We start from the raw sequence: 14,380 nt of genomic DNA on the forward strand, positions 1-14,380 counted from the left end.
TTCTAGGGCAGGAAGAATTAGAGGTATGGGCTCTGATAGGTTGACCATGCTCCTGCCTTCACATCCATGGTTGGCACTAATTAGACTTAATGGGTTATCTTTTAAAAACAGAAAGGAAAAGAAGAGGATATGAAGTTGGGATAGGGGCATGGCGTGGAGAGGGTCTAGGCAGAATTGCAAGAGTGGGGAACAAATATACAATCACATTACATTTCATACATGAAATCCTCAAAGAATAAAATGTACTTTTCAACGTCTTTAAGACTACTCAGTTTTTGTTTCTAAAAATATTATTTTATTAAATAACTATTAAATAGGATTTTTACAAAACATGTTCCATAGAAAAGTATAAAAATGTTTATAATGCCAGAACTCTATGTCTGCAGAATCTTGGGTCAGCAAGTCTTCAGTTCTGGAAGGCTGCCAAAATCGAACGGAGTGGGGAGTCACCCATCCTACTCCTCTCAGTATGGCTGGTGAGGTCTCACAGGGAAGGCAGACAATGACACTGCAGAGTCAGCATCATTCAGGGAGCAGCTGCTGTATAAGGTCGGCCTCTGATCCAGATCTCCTGTGGATGGTGGAGTGAGTACCTCATGGCTCAGGAATGGTTAAGCAGCTGTACAAGATTTTCAAGGCATTTCAAATAGTAGACATTTAGAGGGTTTTCTTCTGAATTGGAGAACACTGATATAGGAAAATAAGAGTTATAAATAGCAATTTATTAAACTTAATGCTACACATAGAGGTGGGCACTCCTACATGAAGCCATGAAAAAGGTTTATTAGCAAGCTATTTGTGCTCTCAATATACTAGAATTACAAAAATAGTTTACATTTACAAAATTAAGATGTTAAAAAATTTCCATTCATTTCTTATCAATGACTTATTAAAGCATTAAAGTATTAACAATACATCTCTGTAATTCACATAAATGAGCTATAATCTAGAATAAACACCATAATGTTTCTTACTACCATCCCTCTATAAACTTTAACATAACCCAGTTCCCAATTTCCTCCTGAAATGCAAGATCACAGCTAGAAATGGTTTAAACCAAAGACCCTTCTCTTGAAAAACATTAACAGCCATCAGATCTACTACAATACAGGAAAGACACACTTTGTTCTCTTGAGATAAAAGTATTTGGAGCATAATGTTCATTGAAAACTGGCTCACTTAAAATGACTAACACACTCTGAAAAGGAAACTTTTCAAATCATGATTGTAGGTCACAGGAAAACGTGGTTTCAGGGGCAACAGAATCTATGCCTGGAGGACCTAATAGGACCCAGTTCATATCTCCCAGCAGCTGATGGGGAAAAAAAGAAAATGGAGCAAGAAACATTTTAAGAGACTTACATTTCAAATACTCATCTGTGAGAATATTTTATTATCTCAAAAAACATTATCATGAAAAGTACAGGCTAAATGTGGGCCCATCTGATAGTACTTTGATAATATTTCTCAAAATCTAACTAAGCAATGCATAACACTGTCCTTTTGCAATGGCCTGTTCAAATATTTCGGTAACCAGAAATTTCACTAAGGACTTATCAAATTTAATTGTAATCTGTTAGAACTTACTTCTCTTTGCTATGGAATATGCTTCATCAACTCTGCTTTTTATTGATGGATTCTTCAAAGTTGCTTTTGCCTGGAGAAGATAAGACAATCTATCAGTTAGATTTATTCCCAATTATTAAGGTGAGGATAATGTAGTACTACTTTCCCATTATTACCTATGATGTTAAAAAGAGTTAACATACACAGAATATTGGCAGTTGGATACCAGTTCAGGCTATTGTGTCAAGCCCACTGTACCTTCTGAGGCTTCCTCTGCATTCATCTATAAGATAGCCTGGTTGGTCCCTTTTCTACAGTTTGTGACCTTTCACTTCATTCTTACTCTTTCTCCCCTAACCTGAGTGTGTTACTTTTAAGTACTCAACCTTAGGGGATTTTTCATTACCTCAGTATTAAATTTCAGATTAAGTACTTCAAACATTACTGGTTGTTTAACAAATATTTACTGAGGGACTTCAAGATGCCCAAACCTGTACTTAGCCCATGCAAGAAGGATGCAAATCCTTAGTCCTGGGTGAAGAGGAACCACACAGGCATGGGTAGCTAGCTGAGCTATATCATCTCCAGGAAAGCCTGTGCCCTAGCGCTGTCATCTGGCTATTTGTTCATCACTAGTTACTCTTTCATATTTCACTTAGAAATCAAATGTTTGCAATAAAAGAGGACCAGGGGCCAGAGAGTGACCACAACATCCTCTAACTATTACTCTCTCTGGGCAGCCCTTTTATTTTATCTTAAAGGGACTGAGATCATTATGAAATTAAGTGATGATATATACCTGAGAAAGACAAATCACATGCATGAATAAAACTATTATTCAATCTTCCATCAAGATGCATTTCTCCTGGGCACGTTTGTAAAAAGAAATAATTGTTACGAAAACTACAACAAATTTACACTTTAATTGAAATTAAAAGAGAAATTCACCTATACAGAAGTACCCTTCTGGAAATGAAAATATTAACTGACAAATTATTAATCATATGAATGGACAAAGGGAACATGGGTCTGCGACTTCATTTTACCTTTAGCTATTATTCCTCTGATATTCTTAAATGCATCCTAAGAGCCTTACTTCCTTCATAGCACCAACTCCCCCTCCCCATTTCAAACAGTGATGTTAAAAACTCACCTTTTGATAATTGTAAATAAGAGCCCAAAGTGAAGCTGCTCCAATCCTCTGGGCACTTTGATTCTCACTTTCTAAACATGTAGCCAGAAGAGTAACAATTTTTTCTACAATTAAGCACATTGTAAAAGTTCAGTTCCACAAACTTCACTGTATTCTTATCTAGGACTGGTCCCAATACAATAAACAGAATAACTGTCCCTTTAAAATAAAAACACAAGTTGCTATCTTCAAATAATATTTTTTATAACTTGAGGCATGTGAAGAAGAACCTCAGAAAAAACTTTTCACACCAGGTACAGATGATCTGGATGGCAGTGCTTTCTAAATTTTCTGGTTCAAATTCAACAAAAACTTATTCACTGAAGGACAATAATGCAAAAGTCAGTAAATCACGAATCATATTAACTTATTCTGTTATTGTTCCTATTCTCACTGGTGCAAAAGTAGATGATCTGTGACATAAAAGCATAACCACCACTATACAAACTGCTGTAGAACGGGAATCCTGTATTTTACAGCACAAGAAAATTTGACTTGACGGCAATTCAGTATATAAGAAATGTCCTTTTAGCAAAGTTATCAGAGGAAAGAATCAAGACGTATTAATTATGTATACCAGTTTGACCATTTTTAAGTGAAGATTCGTTGGCATCTACTTCCAAGGCCACTGTCAGGGTGCTTCAAACAATATTTAAACTTACTTTTATTATTTTCATATATAATTAAATTTTATAATATTTTTCTAAATTGTATGACTTTTAAAACATGTTTTTAAAGGTAAAACATTTATTTCAGTGAACTATTTACATGTTAACCACCCAGCAGATCTAAGTAAATTAGCACTGTTCAAGGAAAGATTGGCCCCTGAGAACCAGACCCTCAACTGGCCTTGATAGTAAAAAGAGTGATTAATCTTAGCCACCTGCATGGTCTTGAACATCTGGTGGTAAAAGTATAACAAAAGTTAAATCATTAACAACGATATAAACAAACAATGGGTAAGGGTTTACATCTGGGCTACTGACATGCCTGATGGTGGTAATACAACTCCAGATGTAATTAAATTAAAGGACTCAACATGCTTTTCTTAATCAGGAATATGCTATCATTTATATTTTTGATGATCTTGCTACTTTTTCCTTTACAAGGCCCATAAGAACACACTAAGACTATACCAAATATCACCATCCCATTGGCCAACAGTTCTTAAACTGGATGTCTGGATCTTCACCATAGACATGGGTTACATATATTACAATCTTAGTAGTGGTGATATTAATGTCTGCACCTTGTGTTTGCAATTGCTGTCTAATTTTATCTACTTTCAGTTCAGCTGACACACACTCATATGGTTCTGTAATACTCTGACAACATCTACCCGGATCCCTCAAATGCCTGAAGGTCAGGAAACCCTCTAAACCCATCTATGCTTCCAATTGAAGCAGTTACATTAACGTGATGTCCACCTCTTAAATGATTTTAGGGTCAGATCTCTTGAGGACAGAGTGTAAGACAGATAGAAGATATCAGCAGCTTTGCAGATCACTAAGGAAAGACCCCCCCACACACACACACACAGCACTCCCCTTCTCCAAATTTTCTGATTCCAGAAACTGTCCCAAGATCTCCCAGATGAGGACACTGACTTTGCCCAGCAGGGAGAACTGTAAGTACAGGAACTGCTGCACCCTCTTCTCTACCTACCTACAGAAGTAAGTCAGTATTAGCCAAGACCACGCCCTTTAAAAATATTCTTCCATCTTGGTTACAATTTGCTGAAATCACAAAGATTAGGATTCCAGAACTAACACCAGACGCACTAACACCAGATGCAGACCCTAGATAATGGCTGGCCACAGAAGATGCTTTCTTGGCCACACAGCACTGTTTCATTCATTCCTTACCATTCTTTGCTAACTGAAAGCAATAGGCAATCTCAGGCCCCAGAAGGAATCTTGTCTACTTCTTTCCTGTCCCTTCACCCCTCCCTTTAACTACCTCAGTTTGCAAGCAGGTAGCCTTCAATTCTTACAGACTCCTCTGTAGGTTTTCTCCCCCAAACAAAATCCTTCACTATCTTAAGGGGGGTCGTTGGGGGGATCTCTTTAATGGTATATATTCAAATCACACTGCTACTATATTTTATAAGAGTTCAAGAAATACTACATTAACAACTTAACATTTTGTTTAGATCATGTTGTGATTTGAATAAAAAAAAAAAAAAAGAAAGAAAAAAATTGTGTCCCACAGACTCGTATTTGAACACTTGGTCCCTAGCAGTGCTACTGTTAGGGAAGAAAGTGGAAACTTCAGGAAGTATGTTGATGATTTCAGGGTTTTTTTGTTTTTTTTTTAAATAGCCTAGCCCTACTTCCTGTCTCTGTTTCCTGAGTCGGGAGGGCCTCACACTTCTGCTGCCATACCTTCCCTTCCATGATAAAGTCTATCCCTTCTGTTATTTTGCCTTCCCTACCATGATGGAGTATATTCCTCTAGAACTGTAAGCCAAAATAAACCCTTACTTCCTTCCCTAACTTGGTTTTTGTCAGGATATTTTATCACAGCAACTGAGAAGTAACTAATCCAAGTAACTTTACTACAAGGAATTCACACTCTTTTGTAAGAAAAAGAAAAAAAAAAATGCCCCAATAAGTGAAAACTGTAGGCAGATGAAGAGCAGTCATGTTCTGCCCACACGGCCCCCTCCTGCTTGAATACCTCATATGCATTATTCAGCTCCCCATGGTTTTCCTATAAAGTAGCCTATCCAAAATTAGCCCATATAAAGAGCTATCAAATGTAATTTGGCATATGGATTGTGGGTGGCTACATAAAATATGAGAGTAATTTCATTTTGTTCCAACTGAGAATCATCAAGTAATTTTATATCCCAAACATGCAGATACTATAATTCTTATCATTTAACTAAGTTTATATCATAACTTCTTTAACAAGTAACTTTCACTTATCATTTTTAATAAATCACACTTATAGGCTAATTAATGCAATAACCCTCTGTTAAAGCAAGTGAATAAAAAAATGTAAAGACAATACTTTATCATGAAATATAACATGCATACAAAAGAAGCATATAAAACATTTTAAGTTCAAGAAGTTGGCATGAATTCTAATTAAAACACAAGAACAGATAACAGGAAACTATAAATGATTACAAACTTAGTTTTAAATACCTTAAGTGACTTAAGAATTACAAGTGAATCTGCAAGATTGAGATATAAATACCAAGAACTCAAGAAAAGTTTTAATCAAGGTTGGCTTAGTGAGAAGGCTGAAAGACACATCATGTTAACTATCATGTTAAAATATTCTGGGCAGGGATTAGGATACAATTCCATTTATCAACTCATGACTGAATAACAATTGCAAATAACTGTGAATATAAAAGTTTAAGAAAAGAAACTAAATTTCAAAGTAAAACAAAAATCCAAACAGAACCAAGGGACAAACCAAAACCAAAGGAGAACCAGAGCCAAAAACAAAATCGAAGAGGAGGAGGAGATATCATTTAGCTATGGAAGCTATAGTGTGACCTATTGAGTCACACGGTTTATACCCTTTGGTCTATTCATCTCTTCTTGCAAGCGTTCATTGCCATGAATCATTGGTCTGGCTCAAGGCCTCTGGTTTCTGCTATACCACCACGTACCCTTGGTTTTTCTTGATGGCTGTAAGATGGAAATAAACTCTTTCTTCCCCAGCAAAAAAGAAATAACCATTATCCTCCTTTAACTATTTCCTCCTCCACTTGCCTTTTCCCCTTTCATCTAGGATTTTATTAAAATATATTATATTGCCTCAGGGCATCTGTTATATCTTTTATGCTTTTAATCTTTCTCATCTTTCCAGCTCTCTGGTACATTCTGGATAATATTTTGCTAATCTATTTTCTTGTTCCTAAATTATTTCTTTTGCTGCACCTAAATTGTATACTGTTAATGACAGATATCCATATTAATTTACATTTAGGCTATTAATGTTCTAGGATAACAATGTACAGTAGAACATCCTAAAATGACAGAAACACTTACAAATTACTTGTAATCTAGGTAGAGAAGCTGCCATCTTTTCTTCTGGTGATTTTTACACAGACTGCTAAATTTCCCAATGTACTTGATTAACTAACTGATCTAGTTAGTGCCCTGAAAATATATTTGTGGCACTTCTCTGAGGTCTAGTATGAACTTGGTCCTTTATCCAGCAGAGGAATTTTGCAAGCTAAGACTCATGATCACTATCAACTAGTTAAGGATCACGCCAAGAACATGTACCCTTGCATGAAAAGACTGGAAAAGGCAAGCTCTCCATTATTTATCCAGATGAAGGCCATGGGAGTATTTTTTATCTAATCCACTTTTCTCCTACAAAAATGAGTATTTCAAGCTCCAGCTTTGTGTACAAAAGACAGGCTATAAGAGTCTCAACTGAAAGTCATTACTTCTTTCTTCTCTTTGATGTTCTAGACAAAAACTAAGCAATCACACCAGCAAATTTACCTCGGTGGGAACCTATCCACTTGGACACAAGCTTTCAATCAAAATTGGCCTCTAAGTTTCCCATAACTTAGGACACTTTGATGTGAATTTGTATGGCACTTATTCAGTGTGGTTTTGTTTTGTTTTGCTTTGCTTTTTTACAAAAGACACTCACCCTAAACATTACTAGAAACTGGGAAGGCTTGTGGATGTTTTTAGCAGTCAGGTCAAGCCCAATGCACAATCTATCCTAACCATTTACAGCACATGTCTAGTACAGCCTTAGTAAGTGCTGTAACTTAACTGATTCTCCTAAAGCTTTCTTTCTGGCTCACCATGTGAAAAGCCTGCAACAGCTCCTTACAGCTCCACACGGAGCCTGTACAGCTGCTCTCTTACCTAGGAAGCCCATTGAAGTCAAGTGTCAGAGAGTAGGAAAACCACTTCTAGCTGTGTCCATCTGTGTGATACTGATGGGGGAAGAGAAGACACTGCTGACCACAGGGAAACCCCTAACATAAATCCAGAGATCTGGAAGTTTAAAGTGTAGACTTCCTCAGTTCCTCCAAAGTCTTTTCTTTTCCTGACTCAACAGGAAGGCTGTAATAAGCAGGGTGACAAGAATCTCTTACTCTGAGAATGGGGAATAAACAATACCAGATGCTATGGAACTGCTCCCACGAATCAGGGTTGTCAGAAAATGATCTGTATGCATCTCATCACCTGAATGGAGCTTTTTATGATGCTCACTTTACAGATGTGGGGACCAAAGCAGATGCTGTGGAAGAGGACTGAAAGATAACCACTGTTGTGGTCTCTCAGAGGAGTGGTGGAAACCTGGGTACAAACCCATAGTCAATTCAGGTGAGTTTGAAGCTGGCTAAACCAGAACTGTTTTCTGTATAACATTTTTCAGCAATTCTATAACTGTTAACAAAAATAAATAAATAAATAAAAAATAGAAGCGCTACTAAATGCACACAATACATGAGCACAGTGATTCACTTAGAAAACTTGGGGTGGTAAAGTCTCTGAGAAAATTAGGTGCAAAGCATGGAAAGAAAGGGTGATTAATTTCTTAAACTATCTATCATGTACTAGCAACAAGGCTAGGCACTTTCTGTGTTTTCATAAACTCATTGTTACTGAAACAAACAAGGAAGTATTTTGTAGACAGTTTAGTGTCAGAAGTGCATTCAGGACCAGATGAATGGGCAGCTAAAGTCCCCCACGCCCATCACAATAGGGTGCTATCACAATAGGGCACCTCCTATAAAATTCCACATGAAATTCACACACACAGACGTGGTAGCTGTGGTTTCAGAAACAGACTCCTCCAATTCCTTGCTTGTTTCTTTTTTCCCTTCTGGACTCCTTTGGAATTGCCTACAGTTATCCTACATCTCAAAGAATGAAGCCTAAAAGGCCAATTTCTCTATCTGGTTGTGGCTTTCAACTCTTCCTGTCAGGATCTCTTAATCTCTAAATGCTTAAGGAGTGCTTCCTGGTGAAAGGTACAATGGGTAATAGATACACACACACAACCTCTTAATTCCAAATAGCTTGTGTCCCATCATAAAGGGCATAGAAATAAAAAGCCACACATGTGAAATTCATCTGTGTCAGGTAGTGATCATGCTATGGAGAAAGGCCGGATTGGGGAGCAGACTGATGAGGGACGCAGGGCACAGGGCGGGAGTTACAGTTGGGACAGCTGCTCTAGATAAGCAATGAGGGGGAACTGGGATAACAGTGGACCAAGAAGAGGCAGAGGGAAACACAGGGTGAAAATGGGAGTGCCCTGCCCACTGCTGTTCTTTCCCAGCTGCCTCCTGCGCCTGCGATAAGAGTTGCTGATCAGTACCCACAGGCTAGACCCATTCTTGAATATCCGCCCCTGCCTCCCACAGGGCTTTAAGCACAGCAGGTGTTTAAGAAATACTAGGAAAGTATAGAGTTACTTTGTGTTTCATTCTGAGTAGAAAGGTCTAAACATCACAACATGTGTGAAACGAGTCCACGATTGGCTTCTTACCATTAGCCAGGATTCTGGGCTTATTAGCAGGACTGAAGCAAATGTTATGAAAAATCAGCAGAGGTAGGTAAGGGCTGCTCCTATGCTTGTATTTGCTCATCTCTGTGAGTAAGTCTAAGCAGCCATCCAGCCTCAGGATCATTTGCTGTCCATCTTCTCCAAATGACATGTTCAGGAGTAACTTCAACCACAGAATGGCCAGATTGCTGAGATGTTTATTTCCTCCTTTAGGCAATGTCAGGGTCAGGAAGTGCTGTAGGAAGTTGCTCTGTGGGCAAGAACAGAATATTATTCTTTCCAGGTATTTTTCATTATTTTCCCAGTCCCTTGGTGACCAATTAACTAGTATTTTGATATCCTTTTTCCCTAGTTTGAATTTCTCTTTCTTCCAAATACTTCACCTATACAATTTCCAAGTATAAATGTAAAGGCAACAATAAAATAGTGCTTAAATTTTAATTCCTGCTATTTTCCCCCAATAATGGATGAAATAAACTATAGTCAACTCAATTATTATGGTTGATAATTCAGAGTAGGCCTCCTGAGTTCCCTTTCTTATATGCCTTCTGGCAATTTTGCTACTCATTAAAGACATCCTGTGGGAGGAAAGGAAACAAAGCAAAAATCCACCCTACATAGGAGTTGACAACAATGGTAGGAGTAAAGGTGTTTCAGATCGTTACAGTTACAGGTGTTTTCTCCTCAAATTTATGAACATGTATATTCCTCTCATTTTGAAGAAGGTAATCCCATACATCTAGCTCAAGATGAGTTCTTGTGTGTGTGTATCCATATATGTATATATGAAACATGTATAAAGACATATGTTCAAATATACATACACAAACATGACACATATACCATATATGTATATAAATATGCACACACACATATGAATGAATGGTAGAAATATCAGCATATATATATATATATATATATATAAAGAAATTATCTAACTGTATGCTAGTAAATAAACTGAACTGGCTGAACAAGGGTGAGGCAAATCACTGATTATGTTTGCCAAGTTACATAGTGTGAATGCTCACACCAAGGCTGACTTCAAGATAACATTACAAAAGACTAGAGAAATTTATGAAAAATGTAATGAGGACACTCATAAGTTAGAGTGTGCTGAGTGAAATACATTATTGAAAGTATTTCCATCGTAAGATCAATCAATCCATTCCTTAGTAAAAGAGTCATCTCTATTTATTGATGATTATATTCAAACTTTTGGGGTTCAGAGACAAGAAACAGTAGATGGTGAGAATCGACTCCTATGAATCCTGTCTTATCACCAAGCCAAAAAGAAAAATAAAAATTCAAATCACTGTCAGTAGTAACAGATCAACTGATAATATTCAAATTTTAAAGGATATTCACAAGTAGGGATTCTGTTCATATATAATCATGAAGATGCCCTGCTTCCTGTACTAGAATTTGACCCACTCATTCCCTCCCTTTATACACTCAGCTAGAATTTAGTGATAAAAACGAAGCTTTAGAATTGCATATCCAGAGACCTCAGAAAATGGCAATTTATGCATTTAAGAAGTAAATAATAACTGGGGCAAAGGAGCTTTCTGTCATAATATGAACAGATACTGTTACTGGTCTGCCTATAGATCGAATACAGTATTTGTATGATATCAGTATCTTTTTCTAAAAATCACCATTTTTGAGGTAAAACACAATTTATAAGTGATGAAGGTTAACTAAAAGGACATGGCATAATCAGAGTCTATCCCTGTTTCAGATTTAGGGCCTCCCAAGCTGGCTTTAAATGATTAGCTTCTTGATTCTTTTACAAACCTTTAAAATAAAGTGTCTTGAAATCATAATAAAAGAGCCCTACAAACTGACTTCTAAAATTTGATTGACCAGATTATTTTGTCAAACAATTCTTTTATGACATATAGGAGAAGCTAAGTGCTTACCTTCTGAATTACTCCCTTGCAGTCATGAGATAAGGCCAGATTTGAGAGGAACATAAAAGCCATCTGCTGAATGGTGGTGTTCTCTGCAGGCATCTGAGAAGCAAGCTTCAGGACACACAGTATCAGGGAGCTGCTGAGGGTGCCCCTGTGGGCAGTGTGAACATATTGTCCATAATTTGACCAGCAAAGAGAACTGCAGCCTTCAAAAGAAAAAGCTGATCACAGAGTTGCCTCAGCCCCACTTCTTAGTGTCTAAAAGCACAAAGTGGTAAGCATATATGTCTGCCAGAATGACTTGGTCATCAACCTATGAATTGCAAATAAGCACCAAAGCCTAACGCTGACATGCACCTTCAACAACACAACAGATTGACTGTCCCCACTCAGGGCCTAATTATCTCAGTGGAGCACTAAAACGCCAACTCATTTTTTTAAGAAAAGATTAGATTAGCATAATGGGTTTTTTTAACAGTTCAAATAAATGTCTATGTCAAGATAATACCCGCCAAGGGAATGACTATGAAGGGAGCCTCAATGACACCACCTTTCACAAAACAAATAGTTGCTTGAGCTAACTTCCATCATGCCTGTCTCCTGCTATAAAGGTTCTAAACTTCACCTATCTTTTTCATAAATTTTCACCCTGTGGATATTCTCACTGAATGCAGTTTCCCAAGCCATATAATCAGTCCAATCTATTTCCTGAGCTACCCAATGACTCTCCCAGGTCAACAGCATAGTCTTAAAATTCTTTGGAGTTGCAAGACTCATAAGAAATTTTGCCTTTAACTAACATATACTTATAAGGAGCTATACATCAACATATATATTTTCCAGTTCAGCCTAATAACATCATATGAAACTTGTATTTTAATTTATTATAGAAAACAACATTGGATTTTAATTACCAGTTGGAAAATTAGCAGTATAGACACAAAGCAACTGCAAGGCAATTTGCATCAGTGAATCTTCCATCAAAAGCCAAGGCCAAAGAGAGTGCAGAACGGGCACAAGACGTGCTTCAAGAGCTGCCACCTTTTGGAAATAAGAACAGCCATCAGTCTGAACATTCAAAATGCAAAAGCTGTCATCTACGTAGACAACAGTTTAATTCATTTTAAATGCATACCAAGAAGTTCCTTTCCTCAGTCAGTAGTGCTTCACACTGGACAACCCTGATCAAGAGCCTGTCCAGCCTCAGGAAGGGTAACTAGGATATATTAGTGAGAAAAGAACAGTAGGAAACAGTTTCCATAACATGTAAGATGCAGGAAAGCGAGTACCTCTCAGCAAAAAGTAAACTCTTGAAAAGGCTCAAACATGGTCCAGAGACAGAGCTGTAAGTCAAGAGAATTCTCTAATGGACTCTGCTTTTATTCTTCTCTTAATGTGTATATACTGTACATGAGGACAGAGTTTTCTGAAAATAGCTTTTGACCCCAAAGAGGATGAACTTTGCCCAGACCAAGTTAATAACATGCCTTTAAATTATTTACAACTGTGTGCTTAATTTGCTGTCCTACTCTGTGCTAGACCTGTTTAAGTAAATCTGACTATATCCCTTGGATTTCCCACACAATCAGCTTTAACAACCTAAGCTAAATGCATAGCTTTAATATTGAATTATGTATTCTTCCAGAATAATGCATATGTGCAATGGTAATTGTTTGCTGAAAACAGCCAATAGGTTAGCAGCAACCTCAAAATAAACATTTGCCACACACACACACACACACACACACACACACACACAAATTGGATGCAACATAGAGATAGATATAAGCTGATGACATCAGTTTGTGAATTTGAGAGCTATTCTGGGTCAGCTTCAGTCAGTAACATCTTCACCTATAGAACACTGTTAAAGAGCTCTGTTAAAAAAAAAAAAAATACCCCAATCCTTTCCATACCACATGTAACATGAATAATGAAGCAGATATTGGGGTTCAAGCTGCAGATCAGAAAAGCAAAGCAGCCAAGCCACTAGCTCTTATCTCTACCTCAGACCGAAGTGGGTGATCCTGCCTGCCTCCATGAATCCTCTGAGTACAATGTTCTCTACCAAGCCTCACACGGCAATCCAGAGGCAAATGCCATCCCTGTCTGGAAACTAAATCTCCTCCTGTCCTCAATGTGGCTGGAGACTGCCTGCTTAAGGCCAACTTTGCTTCTTCCTCATATACTTACTTTACATTCTTCATTTTGATAAAGGCAATTCCTTAGGAGCTGCATGGTAATGCTTAACTCTTTAATAAAGCCATCCTCCTGTATAGACACAAAGAAGTTGAAAGGCATGAATACAGTACTTTTTAGAAATAGCAATTCCCTCCTTTGGGGTCACAGTACACTTCAGTTGTGCAGTAATCATGCCCAACAACAAACACGTTGTGAAAACTGGCAAGACATGGTGACCGTCCCTCAAGAAGCACATGCACCACAAAAAAACAAAACAATAGAAAAAATGTTTCTGTCCCATCAGGCATGGAGGAACTCAGATACATAATAGCCTCCATGTTTCATCCCATTAAAGGAGGGTAGGTCTGACTGGTTTCCAATCATCCCAGGTGCTGGCTGACTTTCTCAATGATGAAGTAGGGTTTTTAGCAAGGCATGAAAATAAGAAGCAGGAAGATAAGTTGTCAAGCATGAGTTCTGTTACCATGCACCAGGTAACCTATTAATAAAGCTTTGTCTTTCTTTTAAAGATTTGTTTAACTTTACTTTTTACATTATGTATATGACTCTTTATGTGGGAATGTTCATGTAAATGCAGTGCATCAAAAGACCAGAAGAGAACACTGGACCCTCTGGAACTAAACTCATGTCTTCTGAAAGAGTAGAATACATTCTAAACACTGAGCCATCTCTCCATCTCCTTCTTGTTTCCTCAACTTAGATTTCCAGACTTCCTATATAAATACGCAATCCCAACAACAGTGAATGAGGGTTACACTTTTCTATTTGTTTGTTTTTTATAATCTTTTTTGAGACCTTTATCAATGAGCATTGTATCTACTTCCCTTCTTTCTCTTATTATGTATGTATGTTAGAACAAATATATATAACAAGTGGAATATGTATTTGTATATTTAAATATTATACACATGTACATTCATTTTCTGAAAAAAAATGTGGTATAAATGGTACTGGTCACAATTATTGCTAACCACAGATAATATACAGCCACTATGTTATA

The 14,380-nt window shown here is 37.3% G+C and overlaps 1 protein-coding gene across 1 annotated transcript in view; it reads right to left on the reverse strand.

Moving 5' to 3' along the window:
• Positions 1-270: 270 nt before the first annotated feature.
• Rttn (rotatin) overlaps positions 271-14,380 on the reverse strand; it is a 117,614-nt gene continuing 103,504 nt past the window's right edge. Inside the window, exons 43-49 of the mRNA XM_051202025.1 lie at positions 13,372-13,449; positions 12,093-12,219; positions 11,185-11,384; positions 9,248-9,515; positions 2,720-2,823; positions 1,588-1,657; positions 271-687 (exon numbers count right to left, since the gene is read on the reverse strand). Coding sequence (XP_051057982.1) covers positions 602-687; positions 1,588-1,657; positions 2,720-2,823; positions 9,248-9,515; positions 11,185-11,384; positions 12,093-12,219; positions 13,372-13,449 — 933 coding nt within the window. The 3' untranslated portion in view covers positions 271-601. The remainder of the gene's footprint in view (positions 688-1,587; positions 1,658-2,719; positions 2,824-9,247; positions 9,516-11,184; positions 11,385-12,092; positions 12,220-13,371; positions 13,450-14,380) is intronic.

This window comes from Phodopus roborovskii, unplaced genomic scaffold, assembly GCF_943737965.1.
Source record: "Phodopus roborovskii unplaced genomic scaffold, PHOROB, whole genome shotgun sequence".
NCBI lineage: Eukaryota > Metazoa > Chordata > Mammalia > Rodentia > Cricetidae > Phodopus > Phodopus roborovskii.